Below are 12,329 nucleotides of genomic sequence, written 5' to 3'. Positions count from 1 at the left end.
GTCTGGGGCCTTCCCATCGCTGAATCACCACCACCCCGCACTTCCCCGGGCCCTGGGGCAGGGGTGGGGACTGCCCCAGCCTGATCCATTCTGACCAACCCCCAGTCCTAGTCCACCGCTCGATCCCTGGGCTTGACGGGAGTAAGCAGGCCCAGGGGTACCTATTCTCAGCATCTTCCCGCGCGGGTTGGTGGGGGCGAGATACAGAGGGAGACAAAAGCCTAGTGCCTAGGCTACCGCCTCTTTGGGGGTAGGGGTAGCCAGGAGGAGGCGTGGAGGACTGACCTTAAGGGCCTCAGAGGCAGAGAGCTAGGGTGAGGGGCCCAAGCCGGGCCGGGGGCAAGGACCGCAGGAGGAGACCAGGGGCGGGGGCCCAGCCCTCGGACTTCCTGGTGGTTGGGGCCCGCCTCGGCCCGCCCCCCGCGCCCCGCCCCCGCCCCCCCCAACTTCCTCCGGCCGCCCGCTCTCACTTCCTTCTCGAGCCCGGAGCCGCTGCCGCCGCCCCCAGCTCCCCCGCGGCGGGGAGGGCACCAGGTGAGGTTCGGTGCCGGCCGGCAGGTTGGGGGTCCGGGGGAGGGGATCCCGGCTGGCCTGGGAGCAGGCGCGGGCCCGGGAACTTTGCTTGGTGGGACCGCGAACAGGAGGTGCTCGGCTCACCCCAAGTTGGGCGGGCGCGGCCGGCGGGGCGGGGACGGGGCCACTGCGAGCCGGCGGCGGCTGGGTGAGGGTGGGTTCCTGTACCGAGCGCTGCCGTATCCGCTCCCGGGAGCCGCGAGGGTCCCTGAGATCGGAGGGTCTCCCGCTCTGAGAGAAAAGTCTCTTAAGTGGGTGAGCTCAGAGCTGGGTGATGGGACTCAAAGGTGGGGTGCCCTTAGAAGTTACGGTGGGTGCTCCGAAGTGTGTGAGGGGAGGAGGCCTCAGGGCTGAAGAAGGTGCTGCCTCTGCCCCGCAGCTGTGGCACTTGTGAGATTGAGATGGGGGCAGGGGGCGGTGACTGTGGTCTCGGAAGCCCTAGACTGCTGAGAAAGCGCTCCCTTCCTGGAAGATCGATGCCAATCTAGACCCACACTCAACAGGCTGCAGCCTAAGGTCCTCTACACTCAGGAGGGCGGCGGAGGCGGGGAGTGGGGGTGTTGGTAAGCCCCTCTGACCCCAATCCTCTCTGTAAGTCTGCTTTTTGCGACGCAACCTCTCCATCCCTGAAATAAGCAACAGGTATTTAGTTAGCAAATATCCACTGCGCCTATAAGACCAGTGCTTGGCCTGGCTCTTTTGGGGAAAAACTGCAAGGAAAGGGCCTGGTCTTGTCCTGCAACTAGAGGTAAGAGAACTCTCATTCAGAGATACTTACTGATAGTCCTGACAAGATGGCATCACTGAGACGGCGACTATGTTTGGGAGATGGAATGAGGCTTCTAGGAAGCAGTCAGGGCTCTGGCCTTGGGAAATGATTGGGAGCCAGCAACTAGTCTTTCCCCACCATTGTTAGTACCTGAATTCTATGCATTCTGTTTTCCTCCATTTCTTCAGAGTGGCAGACTCTGCATCACCCTTTTACATCCTCTTCAGTCTTTTTTCCCCAAAACACACAGTCATGCCTCGGCCCAGACCTCTCATCTACCCTGCCCCTCTGTCCACTTCTGCCCCCTGCAGACTCCTTCCTTGTCCACTTTCTAGCTCCTGCACACACATCCACCCTCTTGCTTTTTCCATCTCCTCTCATTCCTCTCAATCCCTGGCTCACAGGCAGGCTGCAACCTCCCAGTGATAGAGATAATTAAAGGGCTGGAAAACCTCTCTATGTATATGTGTATGCAAGTGTGTGTCTGTACATCTTTATCTCTTGGAGACAAAATAACGGCCCCTCAGTCTTGAGAGAGCCCAGACCAGGGGAAGCCAGCAGAATGAAGGGAACCTGCAGTGGGTGAGGTTGTGGTTAGGTAGGAGGAAGCAGTCTGTAGCAGTCAGGGTAGACTGACACAGGAATAAGACTGGTGAGAGAGGCTGTGGGAAATAAAACCCCAACCCTTGGGTGCTTGATCAACAGGCAAGGCCAGGGGACAGCCTGAAGGTGTCTGACTCCAGTGCTTACTGGATCAACTACTGTTTTGTGGGGAGAATGGGACCATGTAAGCTACGTGTGACAGAAGGGAGAGGGGCAATGCAGGATTTGGAGGGAAGACGAAAGCTAATCAATTTCAATCTGAGCTGTTTTCTTTCTAGCTCAGAAGAAAAGGGGTGTGAAGCAAAGACGTTTGCCCCTTTTCCCTGCTGCCTTTGGTCCTGTTCAGGCTGGGAACCCACATGCCCTGGGCTGTATCAGGGCCTTGGTGACCAGGAAGCCCTCTGGAGTTCTGCTGACCCCTCTGTCTTCAGACATCCTGAATATTCCCCCTCTCAACTAGGACCCTACTCCATCTTTCAGGAATTTCTCCAAACATCTAGCTTCAGTCCAGCCTGGCTCTATAAGCTCCTGTTGTCACCATTCTACAGCTCCTTCCTCAAGCCTTTAGGATGCATGCTAAGAAGTCCTGCTTCTGCCTTGTCTCCTCAGGTCTACTCTATTCATTTCTCTCCACTAGAAAGAAAACAGAAGTAGAGGGGAGCAAGTACTACTTTTGGGGGATTCCCAAGCACAGCTAGATTTAAAGGTTACCCCTGTTTCCCATTCTGTCCTCTTCCTTCTCACAGTTGTCCCTCTCCCATGAATTGTCCCTCTGCCACCCACCTGTCTCTCCTACTCTCATTTCTGGGAGGTATAGGGGGTGTGGCCCCAGGAGGAAATCCCAGGGACCTGCATAAAATCCTAGTTCAGGGAAGGTACCTACTACATGCAAGGCACTTTCCAAACATCACAGCTCAGTAAAAAAGCATCCAGGAGCCCTGACTTCCCACCTGCCAAACCAGTACTTACTTTAAGATTCTGTATAACTGAGCAACCGACAGGCTCAAAAGGTAAAGATAGGATGGATGACACAGAGGTTCTCCCAGGCAAGATCTGGCCCTAATTTCATTAGCTCAAAGTCATTGCTAGAAAATTATGACCAAGGTGGAAGGGATCTAAGTGAGAAAATATCATGAGGGGTGGGAGTGCCTGTAACCTAGGAGGCTGCCATTAAGGTTTTTTCTCTAATGAAATATAATCAAGGTTGTGACATGAAAAGGAGTGGCTGGTGTGAGATTGTCACATATCCTGGTTGGGAATCTAGGATATGGAGAGTGTTTCTATCACAGTATCAGGGAAGATGAGGTGGTTGGTGTAACTTTTAGGGGGTCATAAGGAGGAATATTTGAGAGTTGTGACTATAGTGAAACAATTGGGAAGATGTTAGAATGTGGATGGCTGGGCAACTGGAAAGATGGGGGCCTGGGCACAGACTGAAGGCCACCCCCCCCCCTCCATATACAGTACAGACTCACTCACTAGTGGTGACACTTGTAGGGGTCCATGAAGAGGGAAACCAAAGACAAAGCCTGGGCCACCTCCCCAGAACAGATTGGTTTTCCTGTCCAGAGTCTAGCTTCCCCTTTTGTCCTCATATCATGGGGGGAGAGCATCTCCCCAGGAACTAGAGCCTAGAGAAGGAGCTCCTCAGCTGCTGCAGGCAAGGGTGGCTGTCCAGTAATGTCAGTTCTAAATCATGAATGCCTCAGTATGGTCTAGGCATGAGAGCTTTGGAACTTGGAAGCAAAACAGTTCCAACATCACCCTGACCCCTTTGGCCTGTTTCCTAAAGAGATAAACCATGAGAGGGTCTTCCTGAATGGGGTTAGAGAGATGGGCCCATTCTCAGGCCTGGGTAACAATCCTCACCTTCTCTGCTTTGTGGAAGTGACATCTGGCTGGAGGTTAGGATACCCAGGTCCTTATCCTGGATTTGCTCCCAACTCTGTATTACCGTCCTCAACTTTGTCTCTTGGGGCTCAGCTTCAACATAAGGAGTTGCCTATCAACACACCCAAAGAGCATACAGGATACTGATAGCTCTGACTCGCCTCCCCCAGGATGCTCCCCAGAGCAGTGCCCTCAGGTCTGGCTCCAGCCTCCAACAGACAGGCCTGAGTAGTCTCTAGGTAATCTGTCCAGGATAAGAACTGCGGCCCCTTTCCCCAAAGCACAAGGATTCTTACAGATTGAGAGAAGAAAAGAGGGCAAAGAGTGGTGGGGATGTTGACAGCGGGCAGCAGGATGGGGGAGTACCCTGTGCCTGCTCCAGCTCTGCCCCACCAACGGTGGAAAATAGATGCCGGAGTTTCCTCCCTGACGTTTTTTCCCTTGTGGAAACCCCCTCAGGCCTGGGGTGGGGCTGAAGGGCCCTGCGGCCCTGGGTGTCTCTGGGTGTTTTCAGGTGGGGGAGGCAGGATTGGAGGATGGCACTTCTGTACAGCCTCCTGTGAAATGAGCAGAGGCGAGGAAGTGCCTCTTCACAGGCCTTTCCTGGGCCCAGGGCTGCGGAGCTGCTGTGCAGGGAGGAGGGGCCAGGAAACAAGTATTGAGCCTTCCTCTGTGCTGCCCCGTGGGGGAGGGGACAGTCTCCTTAGCTCCCTGAGCCAGAGCTGCCCCGACCCTAGGGCTCACCCTTGTGCTGAATGGTGAGAGAAGAAAGAAGGGAATTGGGACTTCGTGAGAGGGTCTCACCCCTCCACAGTTTTCCCAGCTGTGACTGTCTTGTGTACCCCCACTTCCTGCGCCTAGTGGGCAGAATCAACTCACTCTCACCTGCTGCAGTGCAGGATCCTCTGCAGTGGCCAAAGGGCCAAGAGGTGAAGATTTTCCAGTGTGGAGTTTTTTTTAAGGCTGGGAACTAGGCTCTCTTGGGTTCTGTCGTTGCTGATGGGGAGAAAGGGAAGAAAGAGAAGAAAGACTCAAGGCTTGGCCTGGTCCCAGCCCCACAGTGACCTCACGTCTCCCCCAGCTTCCTCCTCCTAGCCCAGCTGCAGTCAGCTGCAGCCCCTTTGAATCTCTTCATATCACCTCGCCTCCATCCCTTCAAAGCAAATACATGTGAAGACTTGCAGAACTTCTGGAGCTGTTTCCAACACTGACCCTGACCCTTGACCAAGGGCTTCATATATTCCCAGTCCTTAGCTTTTCCTATCCATCTTCCTCCTCACCTCTTGGCTAGCTGTGCTCCGCATTGTCCCCTCACCCTTCCAGTTGAGGACAGGGCAATCTAGACTGTGTTTGTTACCCTAAATTATACACTTTGGGGAGGAGGAAGTTGGTTGACCTTGTCTTGTGTCTCCTGGGCATGGAGGCTCTTACCTGTCCCAGAAACAAAATCTGGCTTGACAAGGGAGATGGGTGTGAGTCTGCAGCTTTTGCTCAGCCCTCTGCTGGGCTTCTGGAAGTAAAAAGGACAGACTTCCCTCCTCATAAGGCATCCAGTTAGTTCAGTGCCGTGAACCGTATAAACAGTGCTGGGGAAGGTAGGGCAGGAGAGGGGCTTGCTGTGGTGTCCTGGAGAAGCTGGGGAACAGAACTGTACCCTGAAAGACTGGGAAGCTCTGAAGGTGGGGAGAAAAGAGAGCGTACAGCAGAATTCCAGAAAGAGAACTCCCATGTGCAAAGACCTGAAAGGACAGATTGGGTTCATTCGGCTATTTATTGACAGCCACTGTATGCTGCGCTCCGCCTAGGGAGACAGATCAGCCAGGACCTTGCCCTCTAGGCCTTCCTAGTTTAGTGACAAGAGATAAGATTCAGATCATCCTCCATGTGACGCAAGACAGACTGTGCCTGTGAGAGAAACAGGGACCAGACATGGGGTGGGGTAAGGCATTTGTGACTTGAGTGATTTATAAAAACTTTCTTGGAAGAGGTGGCATGGTGCTTGATTCTGGAGGACCAAAGGGGGAGGGAGGTCCCTTGAGGCAACTGGAGCCTTCTGAGCTGCTGAGTGGGGGTTGGAGTATGGAAATGGGGAAGAAATGCTGGATTCCCACAGTGACAGCAAATAACTGCTGCTTGATGTGTTTTGGGAAGAGAATGTGGAGGCTGCTTATAGGGAATCAATGTGACATGACCAGAGCTCAGGATAGGAATGCCCAGAGGTGGATTAGAGGTAGAATGAGTTTCAGGAAGGGCTACAGAAGGGGAGCCCCATGTCTGGGAGACAGGTTCGAAGGCTGTAGTAAGTTCCCATTGCTGCCACACACCCTGTCTCTTAGGGCCTATCTCCCCTCCCCCACTCCCAGTTGGGACACTTCCCCTGCTGTAACTGCCACAGAGATCTGGCAATCAGGCAATCCACTGCTTCCTTTCCCTCCCCCATTCTGGGCCAGCCTGGGCCACACCCCAAGACCAGGCCCCGCTAGGTGCAAGCTGGGCTCCAAGGACCACAGTGAGACAGGTTTAGCACCCCCCACACACCCTATGAGCTATGCTCCCTGCCAGAGCCAGGTCAAGTCGGTCCTAGGGGTAGAGATGTTTGCCTGTCCCAGTCACAGCTTTTGCTGCCATTGCTGTCCAAAAAGATTCAGCATTGCAGTGTTGGCTGTGGGGATGTTGTCCAGTTCTGGCATTCTGAGGTGTCTATCCAGGTCTCAGTAGTGGGTGTAGAAGCAATCCAATTACAAGGCAGTAGTTGCCACAGTCCTATGTGCCCAGCCCTATACTCAGCTTTTCTCAGGGGGAGTTGAGAGAGGCTCAAGCTTCAGGACTAGGGGGACATCCACAAATTAGGAAACTAATGTATGATTATTAGAGGAGAATCACATGGAGCTGAAGAAAGGTTAAAAGGGGTGGCATGCTATGTAAGTTTGAAGAAAGAAGAATTCAGTAGTCTCTTGAGCCCTGTGAGACTTAAGCTAGTCCTTGAGTCAGGAAGATGTGAGATGGAAGAGAAAATGGCAGGACAGAAGAATAAGTTCAGAGGCAAGTATGATCTTTAAAGTGAAGACCCCTCTGGAACAGGCAGCTGGGAACTCAAATTTGCAAAGTACCTATCTTGTACATATATGTATTGCATATCAACATACTTAATCCTTATAACAATCATATAAAGTTGGTACTGCTACTTAGCTTGTAACTGGCAGAAGTAGGATTTAAACCCGGATCTATCTTGACTCCAAAAACTCCTACCAGATTATGAAGAACTCTGAACCCTAACATGAGGGACCAGACATGATCGGAATTCAGTTGGCAATATATAACCAGAACAAGTCATTGTAATTTGGCTAATACTATTCAGATCTGCAAACATTAATTTACTAAACAAAAGTTCTTTAGATAAAAAAAGGCACCTAGTGAGTAAGTCACAGTTGGTCCCCATCAGCAGGCCACTCTTCTTGTTTTGCCTCCTGCAAATCCTATCCCTTCTTCCTGTGTAACACAAGTTAGACTCTACCTATTAGCATGTGCCCTCAAATGAGATGTGAGAACTTACTTGACCCAGTGCAGGTCATAAGATTTCAGAGAAAAGAGTTGTCTTTGGAAAGAGGATAAGGGTCTAAGGATAGGGAGAATTGGGCTGATGCCACCAGTCGGATGCCTGCACACTCGGTGCTTCCTGTCACTTGGGATGAAAAACCTTGCTCTTATCACTTGCTGTGTGCACAGCACTTCCCAGTTTACAAAGCACATTAATTCCCATACTTGGGGATCCTCACTGCTGCCCTTTGAGACATGGAGGACAAATATAATCACTCTTGTGGTACAGATGAAGAAACAGGCTCCAGGAAGGGAAGTAACTTACTTGCTTAAGGTGACAGTCAGATGGTAAGGGGTAACTTGGAGGCTGTGTGACACTTGAGGAAAAAAACAGGACTCCAGATCATAAAACAGGTTTACATCCTGGTTTCCATGCTAACTAGCTGTGTAAGGTTGGAGTACTTAACTGCTCTGAGTTTATTTCTTTATCTGTAAATAGGAATGTTATCAATTGGTTGCTGTAAGGATCAGATAACACAATATCATGTGATCTATAAAGGGTTGTGCCCTGTGAGGGTTTTTTAAAAGGAGCAGTAGGTGGCCTCAAGAGGTCAGAATCAGGTACCCAGTGCTCTTGGCCCTCTACCACACTGCCTCAGCCCTGCCTGTTCCTGGATACCACTTCACTCAGGATCCTTTTCCCGTGTCAGTCCCTGTTCCGTTGCCAGCTCGGAAGCCACCCTCTCCTTCCCAGCTACTTTGAGGACTGCTTTACTGATTGCTTGTTGATAACCCCTCCCTCAAGAGCTGCCTGGAGCCAGCTGTACTTCCAGTCTCTGGGGCCTTGTGACTGCTGGTCAGAGTTCCCTCCTTGCCTTCCTGCCTGGGTCAGCCCAGTGCTGAGCTTGTAGGGGAAGAGGTCCCAGTCATGCTGCCACACCCTCTCTCCTGCTGTGTGTGGAACTGAAGATTTACAGATTCTGAAGTTCTCTCGAAATGCCAGGGTTCCCAGATAATCCACTGGACACAAGCATTAGCACCAACACCCCCTGACAGCCCCCTCCCTAAGATGCTCTGTTTTTTTCCCTAAGGAAGAAGACACATACTCCTAAGATGAATGTGCCCTAACTTGCCCCCATGTTTCAGGCCTCATGCATTTGCTGACTGACTCAGCCCTCTTACCCAACCCCCAACCATGTGCTCCTGGGGCATTTCCTACTCCCATCATCCAAACCAGCTTCCAAGCTCTTGATGTCTCATTTAATACACCTAGTTCTCCTGTCATGGACATTTTCCTTTGAATTTCATGGATTGGGAAACTGAGGCCCAGAGAGGGTGTCTCCTGCATGGTTGCAGTGAGTCAGCAGCAAAGCAGAGCTGGGTCTATGGCTTAGGTTAGGTCTCTTGATTTCCAGTCTCCACTGCCCTAGAGGGCCCTTATCTCCTTCCCAGACCCATTTCCCAGAGGCCCTCTATCCTCTCTTCTAAAGTTGAACACATACAATTACTCATGCAAATAAAATGGAAATACTTGTAATGCAAACCAGAGAAGCAACCTTCATAGAGTTAAACCATTTCCCTCCTAGCTGGTCCCCAGGGAGAGAGGACCAAGCCCTGGGTCCTCTGCAGTTCCCACACCACCAGGGTTCTTTTTCTGCTTCCCAGTGGGGGATTCACCCTCTCCCCCACATTGGATTCTTGAGGCTTTTAAACCAGTGGTTGAGAGGTCAGGCTGGGGAGTATGGGGTTCTCGGACCAGAGTACAGTCTTGCAGTGTGTAAAGTGAAATGGAAAAAATGGACCAGGGGTAATTGATAGTGCTTAGGTGGTGCAAGGCATACTTAGAGATCTGGGTGTGTCTGAAACAGGGCTGTCCCCTCTCACGGAGCAGGGACTTGACTGTGGGAGTCAGAGAAAGGAAGTCACATACTGGCCAGAAAAAGTCCCCCATGGCCAAGAGGAAGTAGCCAATGAGAAGAGGACCCTTGCCACAGCAATATAAATAATCACAGGGTTTCTGGAAGCTCTGTTCTATTCCAGAACTCAGAAGAGCAGTTCCTCACCCCAAGGCCCTGTGAGCTGCAGAGGGGACCAGAGTAATGGATAGACCTGGGAAACCTCTCATACTTACCAAACTAATAATTATAACAGCTGTTTATTTGGTATTTCCTATGTGCCATGCCTCATGCCAGACACTTTCTACACATTAGCTCATTTCATGTTCGAAGCAATTCTAACACAATAGGAAAGATTATCCTCATTGTACAGATGAAAAAATTGAGGCTCAGGAAACTTAAATATGTTGCCCGAGATCATGCATGACTGGTTGGTAGAGCTGTGATTATAGAGTCTCGGGCTAGTGACCCCAGCATGTGTTCTCAGTAATAGTGCTTTTTAATGGCATTCTGTTTTCTATCCAAGAGTTTGGAACTTTCTGAAATTCTTCAGAGGCACATGCCGTCATGGTCTCAGGAAAGGGGCAGAAGACTAAGGGGAAAACCAAGTTGTCTTATTCTTCTGTTCATCCGTCGGCTGGGCTTGGAGGACCTGCCTCACCCCACCAAAGGTCTTCAGAGGAGATGCTGATGTCTGAGAGCCACAGCCTCTGCCTTATACATCATTACATACCCAGATTCCAGGCCAAATCCCAGCCCTGGCTCAGTCTGCAGTGCTTCCCTGCACTGACTTGCCAGCCTGGGTATTCCTTATTTAGCAACTAGAGTACACCTTCTGGTTTGCACTCGGCAGGCAAGATGTTAGGTTTGGAGTTAAACTGGTAGATCCCTTTATTTGTGCACCCACTTTTTATGTCTATACTGCCAGAGAAAAAATAAAAGTACTTAATACTTAGTGAATGCTTATTTTAACCAAGCACTGTTCTAAATGCTTCCCGTGTGTTAATTTACATAATCTTCACAACCACCCAATGAGGTACTACTTTACAGATAAGAAAACTGAGGCATAGAGAGAGGATAAGTAATTTGTCCAGGGTCACACAAATATGATATAACAGAACCAGGATTTGACCTTAGTTTGGTACCAAAATTTACGTGTGTCACAGGATATACGTTATAGTGCCAGTCTCCCTCCTCACACCTGAGCATCTTTGCTTGGTCTCAGGGTATCTCTGTCACTGTATCTGTCTTTCTGAGGTCTGTCTTGATGAGATTGTAGGATGGTGTCAGGTTAAGAGAACAGGAGCTGAATTCCCTCTGTATGCCCCCATCCTTTCTCTCTAATGGGTAGAAGCCTCCCTAACCAAGAACATCCCTCTTGTCTATCTGTAGGTCACTGTATCCACACCAGCCCAGAAGGGGAAGGAGGCATTGCCTCCACTGCAGCAGCCACGCCCACTATGCAGAGCATCAAGTGTGTGGTGGTGGGTGATGGGGCTGTGGGCAAGACATGCCTGCTCATCTGCTACACAACTAATGCCTTCCCCAAAGAATATATCCCCACGGTGTTCGACAATTATAGTGCCCAGAGCGCAGTTGATGGGCGCACAGTGAACCTGAACCTGTGGGACACAGCGGGCCAGGAGGAGTATGACCGCCTCCGCACACTCTCCTACCCTCAGACAAATGTCTTTGTCATCTGTTTCTCCATTGCCAGTCCACCTTCCTTTGAGAATGTGCGACATAAGTGGCATCCAGAGGTATGCCACCACTGCCCAGATGTGCCCATCCTCCTAGTGGGCACCAAGAAGGACCTGAGAGCCCAGCCTGAAACCCTACGGCGCCTCAAGGAGCAGGGCCAGGTGCCCATCACACCGCAACAAGGCCAGGCACTGGCCAAGCAGATCCATGCTGTGCGCTACCTCGAGTGCTCAGCCCTGCAGCAGGACGGCGTCAAGGAAGTGTTTGCTGAGGCTGTCCGGGCTGTGCTTAACCCCATGCCAGTGAAGCGCGGGCGGTCCTGTGTCCTCTTGTGACCCAGGCACGCAGCTTGGAGGCTGCCCCGCCCCCCCACCAGTTGTGCCTTGGCGCCTTGTCTGCCCCCAGCTGTGCCTTAAGGACTAATTCTGGCACCTCTTGCCAGGGAGCTCTCTGAATACCTATTTCTCCTTATAGAGGCCCATAGGGAAAGGGTCTTTGTGCCCAGTCCCAGTCTGCTTGGGAGAACACCAGGCATTCTTGAGAGCTAACCCAGGCCGAGGTTGGGCCCTTCCCCAAGAAGCCAACCAAGTGCCCCATCCCATTTTCCTCTACTGACCAGTTGATCCAGCTTTCTATACCAATGTTGCTGCCTATCGTGGTGCCTTCTCAGGTTAGGAGCTCTCAGCTATCCCTAACCTCTCCCTCGCTGCTCTCTGAATTGCTCTTCCCTCCAGATGTTCTCTCCCTTCCCCAAAGAAGGAGCCACAGAATCCTCAGAAGATGAATGTGCCCTAACATACCCCCATGTGTCCAGGCCTAATGCATCTGCTGACTGACTCAGCCCCCTGCCCCCTTGGGCTCCTGAGGGCCTTTCCTACCCCCATCAGCATCAATAAAACCTCCTGTCTCCAGTGGCCCCTGCTCCTCCCTGTGTGCTGGGCATTGGGGGTTGGGCAGAGGATAGGCATGGGCTAGGACTCCCCAGAGACTGGGAGCCTTTTGTTTCTGGCAAGAGGGGACAGGAGACAATAGACTGCATTGTGGTCCCCCCACCCCCCAATTTCCCTAACAAAGCTCTGGGCTCCCTTGGAGGGGCTAGACTTGCTCTTGGGCCCAGCCACAGATTCTCTAGTGGACTGGGATGCAAAGTATGAGGAAAAACTTCCTGATCTAGGGCTCAGAAAGGGAAAGGTTGAGAGCCATCAGCCTGCAAGCTAGTGTTCTCACAGTCATATACTTGAAAGCTGTCCCCTAGGACAGATCTTTACTGACAGTTGAGGCTGGAACTCGGCCTTTGCCCCAACCCAAGACTCTCTCCCCAGTATCCTAGCTTCCAGGCTTGGAGTCATTACAGGGATAGC

At 51.7% G+C, this 12,329-nt stretch overlaps 2 protein-coding genes across 3 annotated transcripts in view; one reads left to right on the top strand and one right to left on the bottom strand.

Annotated features, from left to right (window-relative positions):
* Window positions 1-598, bottom strand: part of STIM1 (stromal interaction molecule 1) — a 203,824-nt gene extending 203,226 nt beyond the window's left edge. Inside the window, exon 1 of one of the 2 annotated variants that reach the window (XM_073216064.1) lies at window positions 471-598. The gene's annotated coding sequence lies outside the window, so the exon portion shown is untranslated. Of the gene's footprint in view, window positions 1-285; window positions 402-470 lie in introns of those variants that run through there. The other variant, XM_073216063.1, reaches the window with a different exon arrangement.
* On the top strand, window positions 429-11,882 carry RHOG (ras homolog family member G). Its single transcript, XM_037026288.2, has 2 exons — window positions 429-534; window positions 10,660-11,882. The coding sequence occupies exon 2, from the start codon at window positions 10,728-10,730 to the stop codon at window positions 11,301-11,303; it is 576 nt and encodes a 191-aa protein (XP_036882183.1). The 5' UTR covers window positions 429-534; window positions 10,660-10,727; the 3' UTR covers window positions 11,304-11,882.
* The last annotated feature ends 447 nt before the right edge of the window (window positions 11,883-12,329 follow it).

Source organism: Manis javanica, chromosome 11 (genome assembly GCF_040802235.1).
Source record: "Manis javanica isolate MJ-LG chromosome 11, MJ_LKY, whole genome shotgun sequence".
NCBI lineage: Eukaryota > Metazoa > Chordata > Mammalia > Pholidota > Manidae > Manis > Manis javanica.
Note: the sequence above shows the minus strand (reverse complement) of the source record. Positions and strands in the feature narration are given on the sequence as shown.

Excerpts from the sequence above, each read along its gene's own strand:
- RHOG (XM_037026288.2), top strand. The coding sequence starts at position 10,728 with ATGCAGAGCATCAAGTGTGTGGTGGTGGGTGATGGGGCTGTGGGCAAG.